We start from the raw sequence: 14501 nt of genomic DNA on the forward strand, positions 1-14501 counted from the left end.
CAAATAAACTGGTTGTTGTCCTGACGCGTGACCAGTCACTCTGAAAGATCAAACTCCGCGTCAGTTACAGACATCAGGTCTCATATTTGTTGTTTTCTGTTCATTACTTTTCAGCTTTGAGCTTTTCTTACTTTGACAGGATCAGACCTGAAGCACGGTTCTCTGTTTCTAAGCTAACGTAGCCTGGCTAGCTAACGTAGCCTGGCTAGCTAACGTAGCCTGGCTAGCTAACATAGCCTGGCTAGCTAGCATAGCTTTCCTGAACAGTAGTGTGGGTGAAAAAAATCGATCCACATAAGAATTTGCTTTTCTTATCTTCTATGATTCTGCATTGATTCATACATGTAAAAAATCGGTTTCCTAAATGTTAGTTTATGACACGATGTTGATGGAACGAAAATGACGGAACTGAACTGCGAAGGCAGTGCAGCACCCGGACAGTCTGCAGCGCGGACCATTGAATTGAATGACTAAATAATTACCATTGTGAGACGGGCGTGAAGTATATTGTGAAAACTTCATACGTCATCACCCAGCGGCTAACGTTAGCAGAGCGGAGCAGCGATCAGCAGGAACTAACCAGAAGACATTTTAGCAGAAATGTTGGTCAGTAAACTAGTTTCATTTTGTCAGAAGATCTAAGATGCTTCCAAATGAATGAATGAAACTAATTGAATCAAAAAGCTGTGTACTCTGACACACTTTTCTCCGCTGACAGTGAACATCATCATGTTGGTGACTGAGGACGGCGGCGGTTTCACGCGCTGCGCTCTGCAGGAAGACACTGAAAACTGCGCCTCCCTCCTCTGAATCATCACAAAAACACCTGTAACGAAGAAGAGATGAATTTCTCCTTCGCAGGTGTGTTTGTAACCCCCCCCCCCCTACCTGAAGTAGCGTCCGGAGCGTCCCTCCAGGCCGGGCGTCACGGCGCAGTACACGGTGGTCTGGCTGCCCTGCCAGGGAGTCTTCATGAGCAGGAAGGAGGGGAGGCTCAGCAGCGCCCCCAGCAGGGGGAACCAGCCGTGCACGTGACGACCCAGCTCGGTCCGGATCACACCCGGGTGGAGACAGAACGACGACACGCCAGAATCTCGCAGGCGGTGTGCGAGCTCTCTGGCGAACAGGACGTTGGCCAGTTTGCTCTGCCTGTAGCTCTCCAGCGAGCTGTACGGACGCCGGCTGAAGAAAAGGTCGTCAAAGTCGATGCGACCTGACAAGAAAACATCAGACTGTGAGACAAACGTCACAGAGACGACAGGTGACAGGTGACAGAGGTCAGAGGTCAGAGGTCGTACCTCCCCGGTGGGCGATGGATGACACGGTGACCACGCGGCTGGGGGCGGAGCTCTTCAGCTTCGGCAGCAGCAGGTTGGTCAGCAGGAAGTGACCCAGATGATTGACAGCCAGCTGAGTCTCAAAACCATCCTCTGTCAGCCATTTTGGACACATCATCACCCCTGCAGACAGACAGGTAGAGAGAGAGACAGGTGAGCAGACAGACGGGTGGAGAGAGAGACAGGTGAGCAGACAGACGGGTAGAGAGAGAGACAGGTGAGCAGACAGACAGGGAGAGATAGAGACAGGTGAGCAGACAGACAGGTAGAGAGAGAGACAGGTGAGCAGACAGACAGGGAGAGAGAGACAGGTGAGCAGACAGACGGGTAGAGAGAGACAGGTGAGCAGACAGACAGGGAGAGAGAGAGACAGGTGAGCAGACAGACAGGTAGAGAGAGAGACAGGTGAGCAGACAGACAGGTAGAGAGAGACAGGTGAGCAGACAGACAGGTAGAGAGAGAGTCAGGTGAGCAGACAGACGGGTAGAGAGAGAGACAGGTGAGCAGACAGACGGGTAGAGAGAGAGAGACAGGTGAGCAGACAGACAGGTAGAGAGAGAGACAGGTGAGCAGACAGACGGGTAGAGAGACAGGTGAGCAGACAGACAGGTAGAGAGAGAGACAGGTGAGCAGACAGACAGGTAGAGAGACAGGTGAGCAGACAGACAGGTAGAGAGAGAGACAGGTGAGCAGACAGACAGGTAGAGAGAGAGACAGGTGAGCAGACAGACAGATAGAGAGAGAGACAGGTGAGCAGACAGACGGGTAGAGAGACAGGTGAGCAGACAGACAGGTAGAGAGAGACAGGTGAGCAGACAGACAGGTAGAGAGAGAGACAGGTGAGCAGACAGACAGGTAGAGAGAGACAGGTGAGCAGACAGACAGGTAGAGAGAGACAGGTGAGCAGACAGACAGGTAAAGAGAGAGTCAGGTGAGCAGACAGACAGGTAGAGAGAGACAGGTGAGCAGACAGACAGGTAGAGAGAGACAGGTGAGCAGACAGACAGGGAGAGAGAGAGACAGGTGAGCAGACAGACAGGGAGAGAGAGAGACAGGTGAGCAGACAGACAGGTAGAGAGAGAGACAGGTGAGCAGACAGACAGATAGAGAGAGACAGGTGAGCAGACAGACAGGGAGAGAGAGAGACAGGTGAGCAGACAGACAGGTAGAGAGAGAGACAGGTGAGCAGACAGACGGATAGAGAGAGAGACAGGTGAGCAGACAGACAGGTAGAGAGAGAGACAGGTGAGCAGACAGACAGGTAGGCGTACCTGCGTTGTTGATCAGGATGTCCAGTCGGTCTTCACTATCCAGGAAGTCTTTGGCGAACTGTCTGACGGAGTACAGCGAGGCGAGGTCCAGGTGTCGGATCACCACGTTCCCGTTTCCTGTCGAGCGCCGAATCTCCTCGGCTGCCTGCTCTGCCCGGGTCAGATCCCTGCACGCCATCACCACCCGGGCTCCTGCGACAACCAATCAAACACACCCGTCACCACCCGGGCTCCTGCGACAACCAATCAAACACACCCGTCACCACCCGGGCTCCTGCGACAACCAATCAAACACACCCGTCACCACCCGGGCTCCTGCGACAACCAATCAAACACACCCGTCACCACCCGGGCTTCTGACCAGGTGGTGACAGGGTGTGTTTGATTTTTTTTTATCCAGCAGACCGGATGGTGACAGGGTGTGTTTGATTTTTTTTATCTCCAGCAGACCGGGTGGTGACAGGGTGTGTTTGATTTTTTTTTATCCAGCAGACCGGATGGTGACAGGGTGTGTTTGATTTTTTTTATCTCCAGCAGACCGGGTGGTGACAGGGTGTGTTTGATTTTTTTTATCTCCAGCAGACCGGGTGGTGACAGGGTGTGTTTGATTTTTTTTTATCCAGCAGACCGGATGGTGACAGGGTGTGTTTGATTTTTTTTATCTCCAGCAGACCGGGTGGCAACAGTGTGTGTTTAATTTTTTTTTATCCAGCAGACCGGATGGTGACAGGGTGTGTTTGATTTTTTTTATCTCCAGCAGACCGGGTGGTGACAGGGTGTGTTTGATTTTTTTTATCTCCAGCAGACCGGGTGGTGACAGGGTGTGTTTGATTCAACACACACACACTAACAGGAAGTATTAATCTTTGTAATCGGCTCAGATGGTTACAGCCTCTCAGAGGTTTACTGAGCGTCACCATGACCTCTGACCTCTGGTGATGTCATCATGCTCTCAGTGTGTGTGTGTGTGTGTGTGTGTGTGTGTGTGTGTGAACATTTTTGAGTGGAGTTTGCTGTCGATGATGAAATGAACTGCAGGTATTTTCCACCTCAGCGTGTTTCCAGGTGTTCGGTGTGTAAGAAGTCACATGTCTCCAGAGGGAGCTGATGATGTCACTGATGATGTCACAGCGTGAAGTGATATTCTGGGTGTGTGGAGTTAAAAAGAAGTGAGACCTCTGTAGCTAGGCTAGCAGCTCCAGACTACATTAGCCGCCACTAGCATCACACTCCACAAGCTCCAGGTGCATTGTGGGTGATGTAGGCACCAGGTTTTGATGGGATAAAAGAGACGATGTCTCTGGTTCTGCTGTAAAGATTTTCAACCTTTTTAAAAGACTGTCTATTGTGAGTCTGACGCTAAATCTTTGTCTTTTTATAGTTATATTTATACTCTTTAACCCTAAAACACAGTCATAACCTTCCAACAGTCTGAAGCAGTGAAGACAGTATAGAAACGTCCTCACAGTGATGGTTTAAAGCTATAATAGATAAACATATTACATATATATATATATAATTATATATATAACAGTCTCTGACCTCTGCGCGCCAGGTCTCTGCTGGTCTCTCTGCCGATGCCGGTGTTTGCGCCAGTGATCAGAACCGTCTTCCCGTCCAGACGCACCGAACAGCGACACACTCCACCTGCGATCCACTTCCTCAACACTGCCACACCTTTAAACACACACACACACACACACACACACACACACACACACACACACACTCAGTCATGTTTCAATCATTGACTCACATTAATTTCCTGGAGATTGACTTTAAAACAAGTCTAAAATGTACATATTTACATGTTTGGCCTTTCAAACACAACGCGACAACGGCATCACTGAAACCTGTTATTTACAAAGGTTTAGCGCCGTGAAATGACAGTTTTATGCTGCGTTGAGGGAAGTGCGGGCGCAGCACCACGCAGCGGTCGGCTGCAGCTCAAAACGGAGACGAGTCCCCACAATGTATAAACACACGTAAGTCCCCACAACGTCAGTAATACAAGCGCACACACACACAGCTGCTGTAACATACAAATTCATACAGAAATATATGAAAAAACAAACAAACATGAACCAAAAAAAAAAAAGAACATTTGAAATAAATGAAGTAAAACAGATAAAAGGTGTTTGTGTTCAGTCAGCAGGAAACAGGAATGTTGAGTTAATAACAGTCGATAATCAGCTGCAGCAGCTTTAACTCTGCACCACTAAACACACCAGCAAATATTACATGTGAGACGCTGGAAACACAGAACTTATTATTACTTATTGCTGGAAAACGACTGAAACGATTAGTCGATTATTAAAATGATGAATCGTCTGATGATCAACTGATTGATTGTTTCAGCTCAGACGTTCGTTTATCTTTGTGTAACTTCACTGTTGATATAATTCAGCATCATCTCAGACATTTACCATCTGTTAATAAAACATTGCTTTGCTATACATGGCAGCACTCTACAGAGGAAACCATTGGTTGATTAATCGATTGACAGAAAATTAATTGGCAAATGGCAAAGATAAAGTTATCAAACAATGTTAAATCTTCTCTGTTAAAAGCTTCTCATGTGAATATTTTCCAGGTTTAATAAACATCTTTGTGTTTGTGACTCATCTGAATCTGTTCAGTTGTGCTTCAGGGAACAATGATCAACATTTCATTACACTGATCAATCAATGGATCATTAAAGACAGTGATGATGGAATAATACGAGCTGCCGGAGCTCAGACTGATTGATCAGATGATGTGGAGGAAACCTGTCGGGGACCTTTGGACCGACTGGAAGTCCAGACTTTACTTTGAAAGGTCATAAAGTAAACAAAGGTTGTGAATAAACGTGAACATCAGCAACATTTCAGGCTCGACTTCGTTTAAACGCTTTCGGCTCCTGAAGCGTTTTCTTCATGTTGAACTTTTAATCTGAAACATGTTGGAGCTTTAAATCAGTAATCAGTAAAATCTTCCTCTTACAGATCAGAGTGACTCCCAGCAGCGCTCCGCACCTCAGCAGCAGGCCTCCCCGGCCCTCCGCCGCCTCCACCTCCGGGTCCGACCCGCCGCCGCCGCCGCCGCTGGTGGGCCACGGCAGCACCAGGAACCCACCCGGAGCCGCAGCCTTCATCACCGCAGGTCGCAACAGACTGCAGGGAGCCGAGCTGAGCCAGCAGAGAGCGGGGGGGGGGGAGGGGACAGATTAACTCAGATTAGGACAGATTATCCTCCAAACATGGCGGCTCTGAGGTCAGTTTGTTACCACGAAGCTGCAACATGTCGACTTTCCAGGAAACAAACCAAACTTATTTTAAGATCATCTGATATATTTCTTCTTCATATTGTTATTATTCTATTTATGATCTTTATTAACAATAACTGACCCGCTCTCTCTCCACCGCGACCTTTGACCTTATTGATATAAACTGTTATTTATAGCAGATCTCTTTTATCAGCAGCCACAATAATAAAAAGCTTCTGTTTTGTTTTGTATATATGAATAATATTATTTTAACAGTTAAATATTCATGAATGCAGACTCACAGGTTGTATTAACAGCAGCCGAACATCTAGAAATGTGTTTCATAAGTCATATTATTATTACTAAATGTTATTAAAACACAGTAAATATGTCAATAATCTGTCTTTCACAGACAACTTTGGGACAAGAAGTTGAGCATCTATTTAAAGCTGAAAAGGTTTATCAATCAATCAATTAATTAATTAATAAAAAATGAATTATCAATCATCCTGATAATCAATATAGAGCGGCAACCAATAGTTCAATAATTGATTAGTCAAATTAATCAGCAACTATTTTGATAATTGAATCGTTTTATTAAGGTTTTCTTTAGTTCATCACATATTTTGTGTGTTTGACTGAATCTGCAGACGTCGTCGTGTCTCCAGGATCCTGTTTTATTCACCAAATGATACAAAATACTTGTTAGTTTTAGCTCGAAATCTATTTATCATTTAAGACGTGTTTTCTTGCAGAAATGTAGTTTTAGTTTCTCACGTTTCAGATTTAGCTGCTCTTGTTCTCCTGTGTGGTTATAAAGTGAATATTTTTGTGTTGTGGACGTCAGCTGGACCCTCCTGAAGTAACGGTGGAGCTCCGGCCCTCAGCTGGACCCTCCTGAAGTAACGGTGGAGCTCCGGCCCTCAGCTGGACCCTCCTGAGCTGACGGTGGAGCTCCGGCCCTCAGCTGGACCCTCCTGAGCTGACGGTGGAGCTCCGGCCCTCAGCTGGACCCTCCTGAAGTAACGGTGGAGCTCCGGCCCTCAGCTGGACCCTCCTGAGCTGACGGTGGAGCTCCTGCCCTCAGCTGGACCCTCCTGAAGTAACGGTGGAGCTCCGGCCCTCAGCTGGACCCTCCTGAGCTGACGGTGGAGCTCCGGCCCTCAGCTGGACCCTCCTGAGCTTACGGTGGAGCTCCGGCCCTCAGCTGGACCCTCCTGAAGTAACGGTGGAGCTCCGGCCCTCAGCTGGACCCTCCTGAAGTAACGGTGGAGCTCCGGCCCTCAGCTGGACCCTCCTGAGCTGACGGTGGAGCTCCGGCCCTCAGCTGGACCCTCCTGAGCTGACGGTGGAGCTCCGGCCCTCAGCTGGACTCTCCTGAAGTAACGGTGGAGCTCCGGCCCTCAGCTGGACCCTCCTGAGCTGACGGTGGACCTCCGGTCCTCAGCTGGACCCTCCTGAGCTGACGGTGGAGCTCCGGCCCTCAGCTGGACCCTCCTGAGCTGACGGTGGAGCTCCGGCCCTCAGCTGGACCCTCCTGAAGTAACGGTGGAGCTCCGGTCCTCAGCTGGACCCTCCTGAGCTGACGGTGGAGCTCCGGCCCTCAGCTGGACCCTCCTGAAGTAACGGTGGAGCTCCGGCCCTCAGCTGGAGGTTTGGGTCCTGATCTTTAGACTCTGGTGGGTGTTAAAGCGTCGCAGGTTCCAGCTGCTGCCACCGGGGGGCTCCACAGACTGGATCACATCTCTGCAGCTGATTTTAAAACACTGTTGTTGGTCTTTAAAGCATCAACGTCATGAAGCATCCAGACCTCCGCCGAGAGACACCTGAGAATCAGATGTGGGTCGTTTGGAGGCTTCTGATGCAGAGAACAATGATGAGTATGAACTCTGCCATTAGTGATAAAGTGCGATGCACAAGGATACACAGGGTTTAACTGCTGAAGTGTTGATGAATACAGAACGTCTCCATAGTGACGGACAGACATGAAGGTCGACCACACAATAGTTTTACTGTTGGAAGAAGACAAACATCCTTTAATTCTACACAAGTTTGAGTTTTTAATCCTAATATCTGTGTGACCCTGCGAGAGTCAGTGATGGAGGTAAAGAGCTCCGTCTGTGATTGATAACTGGAAATCATCACCTGCAGGAGCAGCGTTCAGTTTATCCTCCACAGAAATGAACAGAAGACTTTTCTGTTTTATGAATCTATTCTGAGGCTTTTGATTCGTACTCTACTGTAACTTATATTCTCCTGTTCTATTGGTTTTATTTTAGCTTATTTTTATTTTCTATTTAATATATAACATCTTGTGCTTCTTTCATGTTTTATCATCATTTTATTTTGGAATATTTCCCTCTGAAATGAAGCGCAGGAGAAGGTTAAAGTGACATGAAATAGGAATATTAAAGTAAGGTAATACCTACATATTTAGTTCATTTCCATCACTGCTATTATATTTTTTTCTTTCTGGAAAGCAGACTGTGTCCAGTTTGGTGATCGATAGAACAGCAGGAACCTCTGGGGATGAAGATGAAGCCGATGTGGAAGAACTGCAGTTCCTCAAATGACCACTAGAGGCTCCAACAGCGGGAACCTCCAGAATAAACAGAACAAACATGTTTACAGTCTGGTAATAAAAAGGTTTTGGTCTCTGAGCTCATTTCCTCGTTCATGACAATTCACCCATTTCAATTTTATTAATTTGTTAAGTTATGAAACATGAAGGTCGTTGCTGCTTTGAGGTCGTTAGCCGCTAGGCGGCTTGTTTCAGCGACCGGGCTGCGTTCGGCTCCGCCTCTTTGCTCATTTTGGATTCGCTGGGAGTCAGACGGAGTCAAGCGCTGCCAAGATGGCGACGGCTGGAGACGCCAACCAACCAACCAAAACCGCTCTTCAGAAACCAACGCGAGGCTGCGTCCAGATCTCTACAGTCTGGTTTACTGTAACTTTTAAAGTTTGGTATTCATGTCTGCTTCTCATAATAACAATATTACTAGAGCTGCTACTAACTATTATTCTCATCATCTACCTGTTGATTATTTTCTGGATTAACTGATCAGTTGTTTCGTCCATAAAATGTCAGAAAATGGTGAAAAGTGTTGATCACTGTTTCACTGAGTCCAAAGTGACGTTTGTCCACAACTCAAAGATGTTCAGTTTACTGTCATAACGGATGAAAGAAACCAGAAAATATTCTTCTGTCTTCTTAAAAAATGACTCAAAACAATTAATCCATGATCAATTAATCCATGATCAATTAATCCATGATCACCATTACCATAAAACTTTTCTTTGTCATCTTTGCAGAATTTTATAATCACAAATGTAAATTTCATGACATAAAACCTTTGTTGAAAATGTAGAAAAACATGACGTGGTTGTTTAATTTAAATAAATACATTTTAATGGAATTATTATTATTATTATTATTATTATTATTATTATTATTATTATTATCATCTATCTGGAAAGCAGACTGTGTTTGGTGATGTTTGAGTCAGAGACGAGCAACAGCAGATTTACTCTGATTGACTTTTAGATAAATAAATGTATTCTTTAAATAAATTCTATTTTTTATTATTTACAGTATTTATTTTATAACTTAATAATAGATCATTTAATAACAGCAGAATTGTCTTTTCTTGTGAATCTGTTGTGAATTTCATTTTTGGTTTCTTATTTCAACCTCCGCCCGTGACGTCACAGCATGTAGCCCCGCCCCCGAAACAACAAAAACAAAATGGCGGCCCGCCCTCAGACCCGCGCGGGCTGACTCGTTGTTGTGTTTGTTCGTTCGGCTGCGGTTGGTCTGGTCCACGGGGGTCTCCCCGCCCGCCGCGGAGCGTTTTAACCGGGTTTAACGCGTCCAGCCCGAAAACCCGCATCTCTCAGTTCCTCCAGGAACATTTCCACCGACCAATGAGAGGCAGCGCTGTCTGAACGGGAAGTGACGTACAGCAGGTTTGGGCCAATCTGCGGGGCGGACACCGACAGCAGCAGGAAGATCCGCCCCCGCCTGTCGGACCGGAGCGCGCCCGGAGAAGAACCGTGCAAACCCGTCCGCGCTGTGAGGTCCCGCTCCGCAGCCCCCGCAGCAGGTAAGACCCGCCCGGCCCGGTTCCCGCACAGACCCGCTCCCCTGGCCACACAGGGACATTTAGGAAGCGCTCGGTCTGTCACAGTTCGCTGCTGCCTGCGGGGCGGTGCAGACAGTCAGCAAACCAAACGCACCACGAATGTTGGAGCGCGCGTTTCTGTCCGGTTCTGTGTTCTTTACCCGCCGTGGACAGGAGCTCCTCTCCCGGGGACAGGAGCTCCTCTCCCGGGGACAGGAGCTCCGCTCTCGGGGACATGAGCCCCGCTCCCCTGGACAGGGGCTCCTCCCGGGGACAGGAGCTCTCCTCCTCCCGGGGACGAGAGCTCTCCTCCGGGAGGTACAGACACAAGGAGCCCGGTGAGGAGCTGGAGGAGGCGGAGCGCCCCCTGCGGCCGCATCCCGGTACTACAGCACTGATCAAACCCCGCCCACCGCCGCTTTTTATTAAAACTTTATTAACTGTCGCTTTTTATATAAACTCATTAATGCTTTTTATTAAAATTGGATTAACTGCTGGTTTTTATTAAAACTTTATTAACTACTGCTTTTTATTTAAACTTAACTGCCTCTTTTTATTTAAACTTTATTAACTGCTGCTTTAATAAAACTTCATTAACAACAACAGTAAAAGACGACATCAGAAGAACATGTATTACATCATATATTGTAACTTTTAAACAAATTTTAGAGGAGTGTTTGGTTTTTATGTCTGCTACTCATAACAACAATGTTACTAGAGCTGAAACTAACAATTATTTACATTATTGATTAATTTGTCAAATATTTTATGTTTTAATTGATTAGTTTGGTTTATAAAATGTCAGAAAATGCTGAAAATGTTCAAATTCTCTGATTCCGGCTTCTTAGATGTAAACAGACGTTTGATGACGTCGTCTTTGGGAAACATTGATCCACATTTTTCACCTTTTTCTGACATTTTATGGACCAAACATGTAATTGATTCATCCAGAAAATAATTGACAGGCTAATCGATAATGAAAAAGATCGTTAGTTGCTGCGTTCTTTTCATCTCTTCTGCTCCAGACGTTTGAAAACAATAATATAAAAATGTGTTTAACATAAATGTTATTAAACTGTCCTAAACTTGATCCTTAACTGAAATAATATATTGATTAATCAATTAGTTGATTGACAGAAAATGAATAAGCAACTATTCTGACAGATGAGATCTTTATTGTCCACCAGGATGGAAACTTTCCAGGTTCGTACATGTGAAGACGTCACTGTGATCTGCTGTTGTCACAGTTTTATTGATCTTTTATTGATCAGATGATTAATCAACAATAACAGATTCATTGTTTAAGACTTTTTTGTTGTTTTCTTCGTCGTTGCAACATGAAGAAGACGTCAGTTTGGGCTTCAGGATGTTTTGTGACGTCTTTCAGTATTTAGTAACATTATAGATAATAATTGATTATATAGATAATTGATTATAGATTGACTGCAGCTCTGCTACAGGCAAACACCTGCCGATGAAGATCATGTGATCCGATAGAAAGCTTCTGTGTCCAAACTGAAGAATCAAAGTTCAGGTTTCATTTAATTTTCTGATGATGATGATGATGATGATGGTGAAACTAAACCCTGGTTTGCCTCACGTCGTAGTGACGCTGAGTGTTTCCTGTGGTTTCCATAGCAACATGGATATGCAGTTGTTTATGGAGTGTGAGGAGGAGGAGCTGGAGCCATGGCAACAGGTGGACGACAGCGTGGAGGAAGACGAGATGGACTTCTACGACAACTACTGCGAGCCGAGTGAGACGCACACACACACATACACACACACACACCAGTAACACACACACACACACACATACACATACACACACACACACATACACACACACACACCAGTAACACACACACATACACACAGACGCACACACATACACACACACACACACACACACACACACACACACACACCAGTAACACACACACACACACACACACACCAGTAACACACACACACCAGTAACACACATACACACACACACACACACATACACACACACACACCAGTAACACACACACACACACACACACACCAGTAACACACATACACACACACACACACATACACACACACACACATACACACACACACACCAGTAACACACACACATACACACAGACGCACACACATACACACACACACACACACACACACACACATACACACACACCAGTAACACACATACACACACACACACACACACACACACCAGTAACACACATACACACACACACACACATACACACACACACACACACCAGTAACACACACACACACCAGTAACACACACACACACACACACACACCAGTAACACACATACACACACACACACACACACACACACCAGTAACACACACACATACACACAGACGCACACACATACACACACACACACACACACACACACACATACACACACACACAAACCAGTAAACACACACACACACACACATACACACACACACAGACGCACACACATACACACACACACACATACACACACACACACCAGTAAACACACACACACACATACACACACACACACACAGACGCACACACACACATACACACACACACACACACACACACACCAGTAAACACACACACACACATACACACACACACATACACACACACACACAGACGCACACACACACACACACACACACACACACACACACATACACACACACACACACACACACACACACACACACACACACCGGTAAACACACACACACACACACACACATACACACACACACACACACACACACACCAGTAAACACACACACACACACACACACACATACACACACACACACATTAATAAATAATAATTAATAATCTCTGTCTCTTTAGTGGAAGATTCTCCGTCTCCTCTTCCAGCCTCTGAGACTCCGCCCCCCAGGACTCCCCCGCCCATCACACCTGCTCCCACAGGTGTGTGTGTGTGTGTGTGTGTGTGTGTGTGTGTGTGTGTGAAGCTGAGCAGGAGTTGTTTGTATTTTACATCCCAGTAACGGATGTTTTCTTCATCTTCAGCTTCATCACCTGTACAGATCGCCTCCTCCTCGGTGATGCCTCCTCCTCCTCATCCTCATCCTCCTCCTCCTCCCTCCATCATCACCTCCTCCTCCTCTGTTCCCCGGCTCCCCGTTTCGTCCGTCTCACCCGCCGCAGCCGCGCCGCTGATGGCTCAGGCCCCGCCCCTCTTCCTGACGCAGACAGCGGGCGGAACCTTCCTCCTCCCAGCAGCCCCCGGGGCCGGCAACGCCGCGCCCATCCTCCTCACCACACAGGTAACCGTCACAGACGAGAGCAGACGCAGCGGCGCCGCCTCCTTTTCCTTCATTCAAGTCATCGAGACGGACGACGCAACAAAACATCGTTCTGATCCAGATCCTTACAGAACACATCTGTGGTTCTGGTTCTGGTTCAGGGTTCGATGTCACTGTGGCGTCATGTGATGTCACATTGATGTCATGTGATGTCACTGTGGCATCATGTGATGTCACTGTGGCGTCATGTGATGTCACATTGATGTCACTGTGGCGTCATGTGATGTCACTGTGGCATCATGTGATGTCACTGTGGCGTCATGTGATGTCACATTGATGTCACTGTGGCATCATGTGATGTCACTCTGGCGTCATGTGATGTCACAGTGATGTCACTGTGGCGTCATGTGATGTCACTGTGGCGTCATGTGATGTCACAGTGGCGTCATGTGATGTCACTGAGGCGTCATGTGATGTCACTGAGGCGTCATGTGATGTCACTGTGGCGTCATGTGATGTCACTCTGGCGTCATGTGATGTCACAGTGATGTCACTGTGGCGTCATGTGATGTCACTGTGGCGTCATGTGTCCGTGTCTCCGCCGCAGGGTTTCCCGATGATGAATCCAGGGACTCCTCTGCTGCTGAACCTGCAGCCGGGTCAGACGGTCCAGCCGCTCACTCTGATCCAGTGTAGGTCATCAATCAATAATCAATATATAATCTGATCAGATTATTGATCCCAGCTGATCTGGTGACTCATCGCTGCTGTTTCCTGTCCCTACAGCCTCGTCCTTGAGTCAGCTGGTACGGCCCAGTGTGGGCGTGTCCTCGGTCCTCGCCCACGGCCAGGTCAGGCCGGGCCACGCCCCCTCCAGAGGTCCCGCCCAGCCGGGCTCGGGTTACGCCACCATGCAGCTGCCCGCCACGCTGACCATCCGCACCAGCACGCCAGGACCTGGTCAGTGAGCTGGACTCAAAGTTCTGGTCAGATCTGATCAGATTGATTAAGTGAGATATTGATTGATCTGTTTTCCTCCAGTTAACCTCCAGATGACCCAGGTGGGCGGGGCCAACCCCCTGAAGTTCGCAGGTTCCCCCGTCCTTCCCTCCGGCTCGGCCAACGGAGTCGGCAGAGTGACGCCTCCGTTCAGCAGCGGTACGAGTCCAGCGGAGTTATTGATACCAATGTTATTGATACCAATGTTATTGATCCGGCTTCTTTTTCA

The 14501-nt window shown here is 47.2% G+C and overlaps 2 protein-coding genes across 6 annotated transcripts in view; one reads left to right on the forward strand and one right to left on the reverse strand.

Annotated features, from left to right (window-relative positions):
- Positions 1 to 10343, reverse strand: part of si:dkey-23o4.6 (retinol dehydrogenase 13) — an 11208-nt gene extending 865 nt beyond the window's left edge. Inside the window, exons 1-7 of one of the 3 annotated variants that reach the window (XM_067600245.1) lie at positions 10135 to 10343; positions 8282 to 8451; positions 5591 to 5775; positions 4151 to 4285; positions 2609 to 2800; positions 1299 to 1460; positions 889 to 1213 (exon numbers count right to left, since the gene is read on the reverse strand). In XM_067600245.1, coding sequence (XP_067456346.1) covers positions 889 to 1213; positions 1299 to 1460; positions 2609 to 2800; positions 4151 to 4285; positions 5591 to 5741 — 965 coding nt within the window. In that variant the 5' untranslated portion in view covers positions 5742 to 5775; positions 8282 to 8451; positions 10135 to 10343. Of the gene's footprint in view, positions 1 to 888; positions 1214 to 1298; positions 1461 to 2608; positions 2801 to 4150; positions 4286 to 5590; positions 5776 to 6629; positions 6895 to 8281; positions 9627 to 10134 lie in introns of those variants that run through there. The other 2 variants (XM_067600243.1, XM_067600244.1) reach the window with 2 other exon arrangements.
- The window catches only part of pogzb (pogo transposable element derived with ZNF domain b), a 30074-nt gene continuing 25248 nt past the window's right edge, over positions 9676 to 14501 (forward strand). Inside the window, exons 1-7 of one of the 3 annotated variants that reach the window (XM_067600238.1) lie at positions 9676 to 9955; positions 11581 to 11730; positions 12855 to 12935; positions 13038 to 13294; positions 13881 to 13965; positions 14060 to 14233; positions 14315 to 14431. In XM_067600238.1, coding sequence (XP_067456339.1) covers positions 11616 to 11730; positions 12855 to 12935; positions 13038 to 13294; positions 13881 to 13965; positions 14060 to 14233; positions 14315 to 14431 — 829 coding nt within the window. In that variant the 5' untranslated portion in view covers positions 9676 to 9955; positions 11581 to 11615. The remainder of the gene's footprint in view (positions 9956 to 11580; positions 11731 to 12854; positions 12936 to 13037; positions 13295 to 13880; positions 13966 to 14059; positions 14234 to 14314; positions 14432 to 14501) is intronic. The other 2 variants (XM_067600237.1, XM_067600239.1) reach the window with 2 other exon arrangements.

The sequence above is a fragment of the Thunnus thynnus genome, chromosome 10 (genome assembly GCF_963924715.1).
Source record: "Thunnus thynnus chromosome 10, fThuThy2.1, whole genome shotgun sequence".
NCBI classification, from domain to species: Eukaryota; Metazoa; Chordata; class Actinopteri; order Scombriformes; family Scombridae; genus Thunnus; species Thunnus thynnus.